This window comes from Odocoileus virginianus, chromosome 23 (assembly GCF_023699985.2).
Source record: "Odocoileus virginianus isolate 20LAN1187 ecotype Illinois chromosome 23, Ovbor_1.2, whole genome shotgun sequence".
NCBI lineage: Eukaryota > Metazoa > Chordata > Mammalia > Artiodactyla > Cervidae > Odocoileus > Odocoileus virginianus.
In genome coordinates this window covers 12,235,924-12,252,155 of record NC_069696.1, presented here as the reverse complement: position 1 = coordinate 12,252,155, position 16,232 = coordinate 12,235,924, and the positions used below count along the sequence as shown (strand labels likewise).

The 16,232-nt window shown below is 51.3% G+C and overlaps 2 protein-coding genes across 7 annotated transcripts in view; one reads left to right on the top strand and one right to left on the bottom strand.

Moving 5' to 3' along the window:
* The window catches only part of KIAA0930 (KIAA0930 ortholog), a 37,039-nt gene extending 32,163 nt beyond the window's left edge, over positions 1-4,876 (top strand). For both annotated transcript variants that reach the window (XM_020888298.2, XM_070453497.1), the window contains exons 8-10: positions 1,851-2,013; positions 2,938-3,096; positions 3,526-4,876. In XM_020888298.2, coding sequence (XP_020743957.1) covers positions 1,851-2,013; positions 2,938-3,096; positions 3,526-3,566 — 363 coding nt within the window. In that variant the 3' untranslated portion in view covers positions 3,567-4,876. The remainder of the gene's footprint in view (positions 1-1,850; positions 2,014-2,937; positions 3,097-3,525) is intronic.
* The window catches only part of NUP50 (nucleoporin 50), a 30,229-nt gene continuing 14,253 nt past the window's right edge, over positions 257-16,232 (bottom strand). For 3 of the 5 annotated variants that reach the window (XM_020888297.2, XM_020888294.2, XM_020888295.2), the window contains exons 7-8: positions 15,193-15,311; positions 10,842-14,343 (exon numbers count right to left, since the gene is read on the bottom strand). In XM_020888297.2, coding sequence (XP_020743956.2) covers positions 14,141-14,343; positions 15,193-15,311 — 322 coding nt within the window. In that variant the 3' untranslated portion in view covers positions 10,842-14,140. Of the gene's footprint in view, positions 1,440-2,867; positions 9,777-10,438; positions 10,505-10,586; positions 10,664-10,841; positions 14,344-15,192; positions 15,312-16,232 lie in introns of those variants that run through there. The other 2 variants (XR_011482953.1, XR_011482954.1) reach the window with 2 other exon arrangements.

Here is a 16,232-nt window from a genome sequence, read left to right as displayed (position 1 = left end):
CTTGCCCAGAAATGGGGTGAACACACCCGCCTCCCGAGGTATTGAGGACTCAGGAGCCAGGGCATCAGAGGCCCTGCTGGGGGTGGGGCCGGCCGGGGCATCTGCCTGGAGAAACGGCCCCGCACCTGTCAGTCCCGCGTGCCCGCTGATGCGCCCGAGGTCAGGGAACCGCGCACACTCTGCCTTTCACTGTAGGATCACCCTCAGCACGCACAGCTCCAGGGAGTCAGGTGGCGGTTTTCTTTCTCTTGTTAGGTTTTTCTTTTTTTTCCACTTTGAGTTTCCTGCAGTGAATGTATTTTGTAAGCAGAGCAGAAACAACAAACGCTCTCTTTTTGTGATGATGGGTGAGAATTCTGGGCAGAGGCCTCTGTTGTCTTGGGGACAGAGGTGGCTCATCTCTGCGATAAGGAGCCTGGCTCCCCCTTGGTCCTCAGGTGCCCACTGAGGCTAACGACCGTGTGCGTGACAGTCCTCGTGAAGATGTGGCCTGGGCCTGGGCCTGGACTGGACAAACCTGGGTGCCAGTTCTGGCCGCCTGTTTGCCCAGTGACCACAGAGGGGTTACGGGACCAGCCCGGGCCTTCATCTTTCCGTCTGTCAAATGGGGGTGCTGGTCTTTCTCTCCCAGGGTGGCCGCGGGGGGTGAAGGAGACAGTGCCTGGGAAAGCCCCTGGCCCGCAGCAGCAGGGGGAGCCTAGGGTCAAGGGGAGGGGCCTGCCAGGGTCACACGGCTGTCAGCGGCAAAAGCCCTGACCTCCCGGCACTGCCTGGGGCCCCCCGCCTCTGTGCTCGCTCCCCCTTTCCCAGAGGGGTCGTTTGTAACCAGCGCGTAACAAATGCAGACTCTGTGTGTATTGTGGTTTCTGGTGTTTTGTTTTTTTATCTTCTGAAAACTTTCCCCGGCTTGTGGGAGGACCGTCTGGAGCCCAGCGGCCGCCGGGACTGGTGGACGTCGGAGCCGTGACGAGGAGGCTGACGGGGCTCCCGAAGTCTCAGTCCCAGCTCGCCTGGTTCCTCAGATTCTTGTTTGCGTGGGGAGGAGGGAGGAGATGGGCCTCGTTCCCTCTGCCTGGAACGCCCTTCCCCCCCTTCTTCACCTAGCTAACTCCTACTCGTCCTTCAAGACTCAGCTCAAGCGGCGTCTCCTCCGGGAGGCCTTTCGTGGTGCCCCAGGCTGTTGATCCTTGTGCCTCTGCGCGCCCGTGTCCTCTGCTTCCCTTCCCTGTCTTTAATAACCGCCATCCAGTCTGTGGTTGTCGACTTCTGGGCCTCTCGCCCACCCGGCAGGCTGTGAGCTCCTTGGGGGCAGCGACCCAGGCCGTGTGCTGCCTGAGTGGGCGTGAAGAACGCTGGGTGATGGGCGGTGTGGTGAGAAGAGAGGAGAGGAGGAGCTGGAGGGGTGGACCGCTTGACCATTGCACTTCTGTGGAAGGACGCTGGGGGAGAGGGGGCAGGAGATAAAAGCCGGGAGAAGAAATTAGAGGGAAGAGCATGGCCTGAGGGGAAGCCCCAGCGTGGCCACCGTCCGCTGGGTGACCCTGGCCCTGCCAGGGTGGCTGTCCCGCCCCAGCCGGCTCTCACGTCGAGGGTGGTCGGGACGGTTCGGTGGATTCGGCGCCCAGAGGGTACTCGACCCGTGTCAGCAGCCAGGCTTGCTCTGTGCTCCAATGACCCCAGTCGAGCAGTTGAGGCCCCAGGAGGGCAGCAGGGTTCTTCCCGGGGCGGAGCTGGTGGCCAGCGCCCGCCGAGCCCCAGGCCGGCCGCGGTCTGCAGGCGGGAGATGGGTGGGCACCGGGCCCCCCTATCGGGTCAGCGGGCCACCCTGGTGACACGCGTCTTGTTCCCAGGTGACCTCCTTCAGCACACCCCCCACCCCCGAGCGGAACAACCGGCCTGCCTTCTTCTCCCCATCCCTCAAGAGGAAGGGGCCCCGGAACCGGATCGCAGAGATGAAGAAGTCTCACTCGGCCAACGACAGCGAGGAGTTCTTCCGGGAGGACGACGGGGGAGGTGACTCTGCTCCCCAATTCCCCCCACCCCCGCGGAGCCTCCTCACGCCCTTCTGCACACTCGGAGAGCCAGGGGGCCGTCCTGGGCGGGGGTGGGGCTCTGGACAAACAGCAGACAGCCACGGAGGGGAGCCCCCAGCCATGGGCGTAGTGTGGCGGGCAGTTGGCACCTGACTTCAGGGCCCAGGGGAGGGCTCTGGGGCGCACGCGTGTGTGCTGCGCCCCCTTCCTCCGCGACGTGCCCTGTGGCTGTGCCGCCCCCAGCGGGGTGTCCCTTGGGGCCCGCCTGCCCTCCTCCCCGAGCCTGGGGGCCCGTCTGTCCGGCGGCCTCCTGGGCGTCTCGTGGTCCTTGATCTCACCCACTCAGTCCTCAGGGCCTCCCTGCTCCCCTCTCTGCTCCAGGTGGGCCCCACTGTGGGAGCGGTGCCACTGGAGGGTGGGGCTGTGTTTATCAGAGCAGCGGGAAGTCGTTCGAGGAGCTTAGAGGGTCCTGATCAGCAGGACCGAGGCAGAGGGCCTGCTGGACGAGACCCTGGCCAGGGCCGGAGACCCTAGCCCCAGCCTTGACCTGCTCTCGAGTGGGCTTGGGCAGCGCCGCCCTCCTGGGCTCCTTCCAGACCAGCAGGAAGGCGTCCACAGCGCCCACCTGCCTCCCTGGGCGGCCCACGGCTGGGTGATGGTGCTAGGTCGTTCCAGCCGTACCCCCGCGCCCCTCCAGGGAGAGGACTGGAGTGGGGCAGCCACAGAGCCCAGCAGTGCCGGGACAGGGCCCCCAGGGGAGGCGCTCCAGGACTGGGGTGGGATCAGGCGGGAAGGCAGAAGGGGGCTGGGCGTCGCAGGCCAGGGAGGGGTTACCTGGTTGGGCTGTGTCCTCCCGGCGTCCGCCGCACCGTGGCCCGGGCCTGACCTGCCTTCTCTGCTGCAGCCGACCTGCACAATGCCACCAACCTGCGGTCTCGCTCCTTGTCGGGCACGGGGCGCTCCCTGGTCGGGTCCTGGCTGAAGCTGAACAGAGCAGACGGGAACTTCCTTCTCTATGCACACCTAACCTACGTCACTTTGCCGCTGCATCGGATTTTAACAGGTGACTTTGACTTTGGGGTGGGACCCCTGGGGGAACCATGGGCCCCTAAACAGTGCTTCTGTGGGCAGTGCTTGGGCGCCCACGCCATCCCCCGGGAAGGGCTTCAGACCCTCGGCATGCGCCTGCTACTCGAGGGGCAGGCGGAGCTCGTGCTGATGGGCCTGCGGGGCCGTGACTCCAGAGTCAGGCCGCCCGCGTGAGCCCCAAGCCCCGAGCCCTCGCCCAGCGGTGCAGCTGCTCCAGGCGCGCTCATTGCCCCGTTCCTGTCTGGAGGGAGGGTGAGCCCAGCACCGCAGGTCCCCCAGGGCTGGAAGAGCGCCTTGGGGGCAGCCCTCACAAACGGAGCACCGGGAAGGTTCCCATGCTCCCTCTGCGAGCCCACAGGGTCACCTTTCCCTGTCTCCTCCACGCCCCCTCCTGCCGCCCTAGACATCCTGGAAGTTCGGCAGAAGCCCATCCTGATGACCTAGCCGTGTGCAGAGCCCGTGCGGAGCCCCCAGCCCTGCCCAGTCCTGGGAGTGCTGCCAAGTGCCTACCTGCCCACCGCCACTGGGGTCTTCGGGGACCACCCAGCGCCAGAGCCGGAGCCAGGCGGGGCCGCTCGACTCCCGGGGCCAGGGCCAACTCCACGAACACCAGCCCAAACTGAAGTGCCTCTTCCTCGTCCCTGCTGGCCCTGCTCTGGCCCCCGCGCCCACCCACCCACCACCCTCAGCCTGTCTCTGGGGGAAGCCTCTGCACCCCAAGGAGCAGACTCGCCAGGAGGCCATAGGAGCGAGGGAGCGGCCGGTGGCCAGCCCGTGGACCCGCCCTCACCTCCCGGCAGACAGCAGGGAGACTGCCTGGCTGGAGCCGCACCACGTATCCAGCACTCAAGGAAAACCGGTTTAAGATGTGGTGACGCTGACCCGATGAGTTAGTCCCGATCGTCTGTCCTCCCCAGCTTGCCCCGCGGTCGTCTTTAGATGGGTTTCCACAGGGAGCACGGCCGTCTGCTGGCTCTGCCCTGGGCTGGGAATACCTCACCCCGCACCCAGCTCCAGACCGGCCCTTGTCCCGCCAGAATGGCCTTTGCTTCCAGCCAAAGAGCATCACCCACATACACACACCCCCAACCTGGAGACGGCCCATCTGCACCTCGGCTGGCGTGACCGGCAGGATTGGGGTCCTGAGGGCAGGAGGGGAGGGGTCGTGCCGACAGGAGAAGGGTGGGGGTCTCCTGCCGAAGGGCGGATGGTGCGCCGTGGGGTCGATGTCCTCCCAGGAAGGTTCCAGGCCGAGCCTCCGTCCTCCAGGACCAGGGCAGGGGCTGGAGCGGCTCGTCTTCCCTGCTTCCCTGGAGCTCGTTTCCTTTGACTGGGTGTGCGGGTCCCACCTCTCAGGCCAGTCACTGAGGCAAAGAGGCACTGGCTTTCCGGTTGGTCAGGCCTCCTTCCAGCTCGGATGGAAGGTTTCCACCTGCGGGGATGCGCCGTGCTCCTCTCAGAACCACGAGCCTCCCCAGGAGCGGAAGCACTGCTCCTGCTGTTCCCCAAGGGGTGAGCTGTCAGCGGGGTCTCTGCTGCTCTCTGTGTGTCCTCAGGGGTATCTGAAGGGTCCCTGGGGTGCGGGTAGCGATCCCCCTGGGGGAGGAGGGGGGTAGGAGGAGGGGCTCGTGTTCCTGTCCGTTTCCGTCCTTTGCGCTCCAAGGGTTTGCTTCGAGCTCCAGGAAACAGGGGGACTCCTTTGGGGCTTCTCCAGACTTTGTATGCTGTTATTAAAAGCGAGCTACTGCATTTCATTCTGCCTCAGTTTGCCCACCTGTGAATGGGGCTGATACCACCTACCTCACTGAAGTCTCCAGGGTTCCAGCGCACGACCAGGTCAGGGTGAGATGGCCAGTCATTCCGCATAGCTCAGCTCAGGTGTCGGGTCATAGGAATGCTTTCCTGCTCCCCCGCCCCCACCCACCCCAACCCCATCACCTAGGCCAAGAAGGGGAGCGGTGGGGTCAGGGGGAACATTCTCGGCTTCTCCGACAGTGCCCGGCTCACCCACATTTGGCAGCATCTCAGCTCCTTGCGTGATTTAACGATCTGATGTCCCAAAGCCGTGTCTTCTAGCAGAGCACTGGAGTAGAGTTTCAGGGAGCCGGGGGCCTGGCCCAGGGTCCTGAGACGGGTTGCGTGTTCCCTGGGCTCCTCTCCTTCCTGGTCTTCTGCGGTCTGAAGGCTCTTGGCCCCGACCTTGCGAAAAATGCAGTCCTGACGCATCTCCCAGGGAAGGATGAGGTCGTTCAGCGCAAGTGCAGGGCCCTCTCTGTTGTCAACGGCGAGGACCCCGAGGAGGGGCCTCCCACTGGGGCCAGGAGTGGGACCCCCTGTTAAGATGCCTCGTAGGGTAACTGAGGGCCAACTGCAGGAAGGTTGTGTGCGTGCTGGGGTTAGCGATCACACCTCACTCGTAAAGCACATGAACAGACGCACAGCATGGTTTGGCTGTTTTATATCCAGCGTTGAGATAGTCCCTGGCATATGCAGGCACTGTGCTAGACATGTAGATACCATCATCACCCCCATCTTAGAGACGAGGAGGCAGCCACAGAGAGGTCAGGTGAACTGCCAGAGACTGAACAGCGGGAAGACGAGCACAGCCCAGGCGCCCGGCCCCCATGGACACTGAGCCACGACCCCCTGCCGCCCCAGGACGGACACAGGAGCCGAGCTTTCTCAGTCTTAAACCCTCCCCGGGGTACTTCTGACACTTGATCTAAACAAGCGTAGAGGTGTTTGGTCACTAGGCAGTAAGCCGTTACTCTTGAGTTTTGCTTTTTTCAGTCCCAAAGGACATCAGTAACAGAGTCACAAAGAGGCACGTGACAGCTGGAATGGCCCGCCAACGTCCCGGGGCGTCTCGGTGTTACCACACCTCACTTCCTGTAAGGCCATCTTTCATTTTCCAGGAACATGCCTGACTTACGTAACATGGAGGCGGCCAGAGCGTGTGAACATCTCTTAAATGGGAACTGGAATTCAAGTCCGGGGTTCCCTTGAAGAAACCTGTAACCTCTAGGCTTTCTAAGGACATTATGTCTTGGTCCTGCAGTCAGACCAGGCCACTGTCTCTGCATCTCCCAGCACCTGAGGGTTCAGGCAGCGTTTAGTCTCCATTCCAATGTCTGACAGAAGGAATTTTCAGTTGTCTGTGAAAACAACTGAGGCTTACTTCAAACGGATATTATTTAAAACAAATATCATTTAAAACATTAGGTAACAGAGAAGTTGTCCAAGAGAAGCAAAGTATTCTATAGCCAGTCGTCTTGGAGATAGCATGGGTGAGTCAGAGCCTTGCTAACATTTGGGCTTTTCAAGGACTGTGAGCAAAGCATCGGAAATCAACTAGGTTTCTACCAAAGATGCGAATGACAGAAAGGCATGTTCCTGATGTGATTTGTTTTTCTCCAAAGACTCTAGCTAGAATCAAACCAGGATCTGTTTTTGCTGTTTTAATCACATAAACTGGTCAGTAAACATTTTTGAAGAATGATGTGAAAACATCATTATCTTTTTCTGTTAAAAGACATTCCAGAGGAAGTACCTATGTAGTTAGTATTGATGACTGACATTTGAAAAACATATTTGACATTATCATAATACAGGCATTTTAAATTGCTGCCCAAATTTTTAAGATTTACAGATAAAACTGTCAACTTTTCAATACACCTTGGTAACAGGTTCCACTCTGATAATTCTGTTCAGTTTTCCAGTGTAGCTGGAATTTAGTTTCAAAAGCCAAGTGTCTTTTGACAGTACATGGATTATTCCTGTTCAGGCCTTTTCTCTCCTGAGTATCAGAAAGCAGAGCTGTTTCTCTTTGAAAGTATCTGCCCTAGTGGGACAGACTCCAGCAGGGATGCTGTGCTAGCCCCAGAGCTGGAGTGAAGTGGCTTCCGGGGGCATCAGCCGTCCTTCGGGCAGGGCTCCTCTCCGGCCAGAGTCCCGCCCCATCTTGGGAGCTGGGTGCTGGGGGCACCGAGGCTTCTTGCCCTTGTCCTTGCTCACGGACTGACTGGGCGCTGATGTGGCCCCTGGGTGGAAAGGAGCCCTGCGGCCCTTCCTTCCTCTGACCCCGGGGCACCACGCAGAAGCCAAATCACCTGAGCACCGAGTGGCCTGGGGCTGGGTTCAGAGTCCACAGCGGGTAGAGCCTCCGAAGTGGAGGCAGCCGGCCTTTTGGAGGCGTTTGTGTTTACAGTTTTCTACCCTACCCGAGGCAGGCGGGCATCTTTGCAACTGCGGCTCCAGCCCTGAACTCAGCAGATCAAAACCCACAGCGGTGCTCCAGCTCCGCTGCGGGTATCCAGTCTCTCATTTCCCCACTTCCTGAAGGTTGGGTGATTTAGGTGTAAATAGTAATCTTTTATGGTCTCCAAACGAATTCTATGTGTGACAATATGTAAACCTGCAAAGAAAATCTGTGGTTTTTCATGACTTTGAGGCTCAACTAAAATGATTTCTACAAAATATATTTTAGCAGAAACACCATGACGGCATATTTTGACTGTATTAGGATCTGTCGCTGGTATTTCCATAAGCACTGTCAGTGGCTTCGGGATTAACCATCTTCCACATACAATAGGAATAATTTCTAAGCAGTAATTGTGGTTGGCTGTTAGCTGTGCTTTATGACTTTGCATTTCTTCTGAAAGTTGATTTGCATGTTGGGTATTATTTATTTCTTCTCTATTGAATCTGTACCGTTATTTTTTTCTCTAAAGGGTGTTTTGGATTAAATATGGATACTACTGCAATGTGTTAACTTGCTGATTGAATCTTAATTTTTTCCCCCAGAGATGTCTTAGCCTTTGGAGCTTTCATACAAGTTACTCTATTGAATGACAAGAAGGCATGCCCTGGCTTTGGCGGGCCTGGGAGTTAGCAGGGAGGTCTGGAGGCCAGCAGCTGGAATGTGCTCAGATGCTGTATTTGCAGAATGAAATCATAGATATGCTGCAGGTTCGGCTTTCGGCCCCTATAAAGCAGTATATAGTCTTTCAGCTATACTATAAAATTCCCTAAGGTTTTGCTAGAGAACCTCTTAAAAGGCCCTCAGAGAAGTGGGAAAAAGACTGGAATAAAAGTCAGGAGTCCCAAGTTCAAGTGCTGGCAGGTTCCCAACAAGCTACTGGTCATCCGGAAGATGGTTTTTGGCTCTGTTGCCTCCTAGCCTGTAGCTGTCAGGTCGACACTGAGAACGTTCACAGCCCCCGCAGGCCAACTCCGCCAGCAGGGTCTGCGGAAGGAAACCACTCAGGCGGTGGGCTGTTTCCATGGTTAGGTGATCTCCGATGTCATCAGGTGATGGGCAGAAGGCCCAAGACACCACAAAAGTTACAACAAAAGGTGGGGTGTGGTGGGGGGGGTCAGGAGGAACACATACAATCAGGAAATGGGATCATCACTACATCTCGCAGAAGGTCACTGCATTAGAAACATGAGCCAGGCGTCAGCAAGGGCAGCCTGTACCTAGGAAGATGTGCAGATGGTGCTTGAGGAGGCGGCAGTTTAGTAGGTAAGAGGTGACTTCACTTCCTTTTCATCCAGTCAACCCCCTTTGCTTGTTGACTTTCTTGACAAAGTCTGTACCCTGGAAGCTGGTAGCTGCATCCGTACTAACTGCCTGCTCTCGAAGGCTACCTCTCTCCGTTCTCTCACGCTAACATAGATGCACTTTAGGAACCACTGTCATGCCCTAGCTTAGAAAAAGAATGCTGACTGGAAGGGAAAACCTTGAGGGATTTTCTACCGGGAGGAGGGGTAAATGTGTAATAATCCATACAGTACCACGGTTCACTGTATATATACACGTTGAATGTGTGAACACACTGTACTCTGCACTTGATTGTTAAAATGACAGGATGGTTGGAAAACTTCTATGAGGAAGGAAAGTATGTGTTTTGGGGATGATCAGACAAAAGATGTCTTTTCCTTTGCTTTCTGCTTCATTCAGTTCTCTCGTGACTTGGCCTCCACGTAAGCCAACAGGCTTATTAAAAAGACATTTCCTTCCTGTTTGTGGCTTAAGGAACCTGACTTCAATAAAACAATTAGACTGCTCCATTTGAAACATCATGGTTTTTAGGTAAACTAGCGGTATTTTTAAAATTTTTATTGGAGTATACTTGCTTTACGGTGTTGTATTTCTGCTGTAAAGAGAATCAGTTGATACATGTGCACATATCCACTCTTCATAGATTTTCTTTCCCATTTAGGTCACCACCCATCATTGTAGCGTTCCCTGTGCTAAACAGTAGGCTCTCATTAGTTACCTATTTTATACGTTGATTATATTTTCAATAAATCACTTTGTTAAAAATATTTTAGACAGTTTCAGAAACCAGTGAAGCTTAGTCCTTTAATGGGCACACACATACCTTCAAGTCACACTGCGCAGGGAGCCCCACGTGGCTGTTCCGTCAACAAGCTCCATCTCCTTGGGGTTTTCTGACCTGTGAAGAACCGCCACCTACCTTCGCAGACGCAGTGAAGCTGGACTGAGACATGTACAAAGCTGGTGTAGTTCCAGGCAACTGTGAGGCTCACTGTGCCAAAAGGGCATTTTATAGGTCACCTTGAAACAGAGTCATACAGGAATGCAGATGTAGCCCACTGGTCCTCGAATTTGATGTGAATCTGAAACAGCTGTGAAAATCCAGATGGCTGGTGATAAAATATTCTGTAATTATTGCTAACAGTTGTGATGGGTGTACAGCTCGGTGCATAGACGAAAAACAGCTGGACTGTACACGTTAAAAAGGAGAATTCTCTAAGTATGTGAACGACACCTGCCTCTGCTTCGGCAGGTGCAGGGTGGGCCCCTGAGCGTGATTCTGTCAGGGCCCTGGGTGTGGCTGCCGCTGCTCCTGGGCCCACCCTGCAGAACCACTGCTCCAGCCCAGCCATTTAGCTGGGCGCCTCAAACAGGGCCAGCGTGGCTGCAATGCACTCTTCCTCTTTAGAGAGTACCTGCACTCTCAGTGTCTTCAGTAGTTTCCACAAGATGTTGCCAGCTCAAGAAAAACATTTTGATGGATAACTTAGTCTTTGTAATAGTTTTCTTTACCAGAGACACCTCTTATAAATAAACTAAGTGAATAACTCAGGAATGTTTTAAAAATATGAACCTTACTCTGAATTATAGTTTACTGTGTTAATGCCTTAGTAGTGATTTCCTAAATCACCAAAAACAAGGTTACATAGACTCAAAATACATTTTTTTCCTTAATCATTTTGACCCTTAAGTTTCACAATGTCCTCCTGGACACAGATTCCCAAATCCACTTACTTGCTGGAAGAAACCTTACCTGCCCAAACTCGTTTCTTTGGAAAGTCCACCCAGGAGCCCATGTCTGGAAGGTTTGCTGCAAGCACTAAACAAGAGAATATGTTAAAAGCTTCTAGCACAATGCTTCTCACGATAGCCAATGAAAGGTCCATTATTCCCAGTCTAACCTGGAAAAACAGGAATCCAACAGAAAGTCCTGAATGGCCTGGAATGGGTCTCATCCAGCACAAGTGATCCAAGGCACCTAGGGATGCAATGACAGATGGGTCTGGGTCTCTCACCTCCCAGCCAACCCTCCTCCTGCTGCTAGGGGGCTTCCAGGCATACTTCCACATGGCTCCCCCCCCGCCCCCCAGCTCTGGCGGGCTGGCCGCGCCCTCACACCGGGTGCAGCAGAGGAACATAACGTGTCAAACACTGAGTCTGTTTACTTTCCGTTTATTCACATTTCATGGATTGATACACTTGCTCAAAGGGATCATTCAAAACTAATACACACTGAGATTACATTGTCTGACAATTCAAGTATTTTAGCTTTAGAAAACGGTTTCCTATGTAAAATAGAAAGCAAACAATTGATCCATTTGATAGGCTAACAAGTTTCCCGTCTCAGCTACAACTGGGTCTGCCACACCAGCCACACACACACACACACACACACACACACACAGGCCTTGTGCTCAGAGCACAAGGGAAGAAGTTGTGACAGGTCCCGCCCTGTCTTCTACTGGTGCTACAGGACAAAGCGGTTTGTACTCAGAGACCTCACTTCCAGAATGAGGATGACTACCAGGGGTTTGGGAGTGAGTCGCTTAGTTTGTAAAAATGCACTGCACTTTCATTTGGACTGTTCAGAACTGTTCTGAAACAGAATAACTGACAAATGCTCAGAAACAATTCATCAGGCAATTCGCTGACCTTTAAAACTAAACCAAAAAAGCCTTCTCTAAACTTTTAACAGTAAGGTAGAATATTAGTTTTTTTCCCTCTACCCCAGAACAGGTAGATGTTTTTTGGCATGCAGCATATCAAAAATATGATTTAGAATTCAAACTGTAAAACAATAATCCTTTTAAAAGAAAACCAGTCCATAAACAGACCTGTTCTTTCATGAAAAACACAATCTAAAGTTTGAAAACTGGACACACATTTTCAGCCTGTAACCTAATAATGAAAACAGCATAATACTCTATTTTTTTTGCTTAATGGGAATGCTCAAAAGGAAGAGATGAACACACAGCAGTTAAAAAAAAGGCCACTGGGATATTCTGTATTTGTCAAGATACAACACAATCTGATTTAAAGATATATACACCCTTTAGGCCACATTTATGACACACTCTCTATAGATTCTCAAACCAAAGATAAAAACTTAATCCACATGGAACATTTTAAAGCCTAATTTCTAATAACTTGTTAAAAAATAAATTTAACTAAACCCAAGGGGTAGAATTGAGCTGTTAAACAGTGGGGACAAAAAGGCAAGCCCTCCAGGGGCCCAGGCGCCCCTCCCCCAGTAATATACATGGACTTAAGATTTTACAGTGAAATCAACATACACTTATTAGGCTCTTTTACACTCAGACAGAATTAAAGTGGAGACCGGCAAGTTCCTAAAGTACAAGAGTGATTTTAAGACAACACCACATTTTCACTTACGGTATACATACCACATGTCCCCCTTGTAATTTCCATTTTAACAGTACAGTCTTAGCAAGAATTTGCTGGGAATGTTAGAAAAAAAGAAAGCCACACACACCCAGTAATTTAAAAAGACAAACTTTTTAGGATAGTGGTGGGGAAGAGTTAATCCAATCATGACTTTCATGCCAGTTTTGGTGAACATTCCACATCACATGCAAAGGCAAACAAAATAATGCACCAGAGTTCCTATAGATAAAGAAGTCTGTGAGCCTGACTTTCTGGTAGGACAAGGAGCATGCGTGGCTAAGCTAGGACATGATGATGAGGTTTGCTCCCCTAATTTCCTCGTCCTTGTAACAGCTGGATAAACCTAGTGTGAACAGGGCAGGGCCAGTATTAAGTAATCAACCACTTGTTAACTAAAACTCATCTACAACGAACACTCATGAACATTCTCATTTCTAAAAAGTAAAAGAAACAGCAATTGCCACTTCCTCACCAGGCCTCATGATACAGCCGATTTCGATCACATTCCCTAATAGTGCCTGTTATCTACCCAAAGTCACACATGGGGCCAAAGTCTCCCCATGGAATCAGAAAGGTGAGAATGCAATAGTACAAGAATTTCATGATCAGTGTTGGCCCAACTACTTTACCTCAAGTATTAAAGAGTAACGTATCATAAAATGGTTTCCCTGCTCCCTTTACATCTAAAAATTGTAGTTTTTTATTTTTTTTATAAAAGCAACTGTACTATCTACAGTAATTTTGACTATCTTTTTTTAAAGTCAGAAGACACTGTTCTGGAGAACAGAACATACAAGTGTGAGCCCTCAGGCACAGACCCTGAGCCTACCTGGCACCAGCATTAACTGACTCATGGGGAACGACCGTGGACACTCGGAACACTGAACCTGACATCTGGTTCGCGGGACCAGAGGCGTCCAGAGCGCGCTCGGGCTAGTTACCCAGAAGCATGGAGAAGTGACATGGCGGCCTTGGTGCAGCCATGGCTCCACTCCACACGGACACACGGAACAGCTCACCCTTAAAGAGTGAATGGGAACTTCAGTATCAAACGTAGACCACACTGGTGTCTGAAGGTTAAAGGCAGCGCTTACACACAACCTCCTCTTCCAGTACCTTACTGCATGTTTCCTGCTTAGTTCACATGGCTCATGTGTAACAAAAGCTCCTATGACTTAAGTTTAGAGTTTAGATCCATAGGATTCATCACGGTACAATTAACTAAGAGCATATTCTTTCCCTTTTGTTGTACGGTTTAACCCTTTTTTCTATAAGCGTTGTGACCACTGTCTGTGGTCTACAAACTACCAAATTTGTGCTTTTAAACCTCTTTCCTGGCAACCCCCCATCCCTTTTGTCTCTAGGGGGATACAGAAGTAAGAGCACCTCATGAAGGAACCTACGAAACCAAAGAACAAGCTATTCATTTCCTCTTAAAATGAAACAGCAGCTCTGGAATCCTAGTAGAGCAGCCTGTGGGGTTAAAGGCCAGTGTCCACACGGAAACAGCTGAGGACCCACTGCTGAAGGCAAACGTCCCAGCTGTAAAGTAGCGTGGTAAAACAAAGCACAGAGGGACACCTCTGCCACAGCGCGGCAGCACGGCTCACCCGGACACCAGCCAGCGAAGCCTGCCAGAAGGCCGCCTCAGGCAAGCTCCCCTAGGACGAACGGCCGTGAAGCTGTGCAGATGGTGGCAGCAGACCCCAAGCCCTGGATCAGAAAAGCCTTTGGGAAATCTAATCGATACCCTGATTTTAGTCCATTAAGAAATCACTTGTGGTTAGTTTAATAAATGAACGTTAAAAATCTTCCAAAATTTTTCTTTCAAACGTATTTTACACATTAGACAGTTCTTAAGAAGGGAGAATGCAGTTTCTTAACACTTAACATTAAAGGTTTTATTGGCCTTTTAATATTAATCTTCCTCACAAAAGTTTTAAGTTATCTCTAAGTCCTAGAAGGTCAAAGTAAGAAGAGAAGAAAACTGACTAAGCTCAGGGCGCTGGGAGAAGCAGCAGCTTGGCGACAGCTCCTCAGCCGAGCATGCTCAGGCATCCTTCTTCTCCAGCAGAATTTTGTGCAGCTCATCCGCGTCCTCGCTTGTTTTCACCCGAATCAACATGGGAACCGGGGTGGCGGCGTTCTTTTCATCAATGGGCGGGTTTGGAACACAGACGATGAGCACGTTGTTCTTCCCTGTGCGGGTGCAAGGCATGCTGGGTGCAATCAGGATGTTGAGCAGTATGTTGCCTGCATTTAAACAAAGGGAAAAAAATGCATCAAAATAAACTATCTTCCATGAAACTACACCTTTAATAGGCTAAACATTAAACACTGATGCAACACATACTTAACGGAGCCAAAGGAATGTCATAAAAAGGGCCTGGTTCCCTGACAGAACGGGGTCTCTGAGAGAGGACCGTGGGGCCTCTGGCAAAACGTGGACTCGGCCCCACTGAGGAAGCCTTCTCCCCAGAGTGGTCAGCTGAGAAATGGCTCTGTCACAGGGGCCAGCACGCTCATGGGCAAGAGTGAGAACGCTGTGACTGCACCACAGGTCAGCCGAGCCCACAGGAAAGGCACTTCACAGGAATCTGTTTCAGGGACACAGTCTGGTGTCACCTGGCACCCACGATCACTTCCCCTCAGAAGCCCCACCCAGGCACTACCCCCTCTTTTCAGAGGACTGCTAATGGTAAAGCTGGAGAGTGGACAACAACGAGTTAATGATTCTTTGCTACATAAAAAGGACTCCTTTACAAGGTTAACTCCCCTTGAGAGTTAACTAAACTGTCCAATATACCTACAGTTTCTTAGTCACATTTCTAGCACAAAGGAAAATGAAAACACTTCGTTACTTCCTCGCAGTAGCTTTTTAATACAACGAGGTTTTCTTATGCACTATTTCCCCAGCATTCAACTAAATCTGTAAGTACTGAATCAGTACAGGATGAATTTGGCCTGAACAATCTCTATTCTATTCCAAAAAACACATCAACATACTTGAAAATCTTGAAGACTAAAATCAGCAAAGTAGAGAGCTTTAATGTACTATGTAATTATGATTATTTTGTGCCACCTGAAGAAAAAGGTACTCACCTAAATTGGTGTCTGCCCGCACTAACAGCTGCGTCTTCTGATTCGCTGTAGGTTTTAAATGCAGAGTGCCCACACCCTTCTCTTTAAATTCATTTTCTTTCTTGTAAAACAGTTTGCACCTAAGGAGAAAAATCATCAGTATGATCCCTCGGTGACCTGTCATGAAAGCCACTCGATCCTCCAACAGGCCCTGCTCATGCCTGTGTGGAAGCCAGTTAGTAAACACAGCAGAGGGCGCTCAGAAGAGTCTTCTGTTGACCCAAATCAGTCTGCCTTACACAAGGCAGGTAAGAGAATCTGATTAGACAGTCTACAGCCCCTCCCTTCTTCTCACTATTACACAGCAGGCCTGATACAATTCTTTACAATGGTTTCTGAAACTATCCTTTCTCGGGTCAGTCAAAAATCACTGCCAAGCACCTTACACCTCCCTGATGTATTATTGGTCCTGAGCTCAAGAGCTGCTCCTGGTGCTTAAAGAACAGGAACATACAGGACAAACACTCTGCCCCTCACTCTCACCTTTTTCCTATTTCTTATTTTTGAATTTTCTTCAGGACTCTTTCATCTTCGTAGGTTATTAATAAACAAGTCAAAACTACTGCGTGTTCCTTTGATTCACTATGATTAGAAAAAAAATCTTAGGTTAGAGTCTCTGTGGTCCAGTGGTTAGGACTTGGCACTTTCACTGCTGGGGCCAGAGTTCAACCCCTGGTCAGCAAATTAAGATCCCACAAGCCTTGAGGAGTGGGGAAAAAACAAAACAAACAAACAAACAAAAAAACCAAAAAAACCTCATTCAAAACAAGCAAAAAATCCCCTAAGTCAGGGTCATTCCCTTACAGCATCTGTGTAATTACATTTTAAATCAGGCAAAAGGAATTGGTCTCTTTTTAAAAGTTCTCAAAAATAAACATTTGAAATCCCACTGGATTTGGTGATTTATACTATGAAAACTGCTGACTTACTAAGTCTGAAATTTTTGTATTAGAAAAACATATTCAAGGGAGGCTTTAAGGGCACAAATGTTTTTCAGTAAA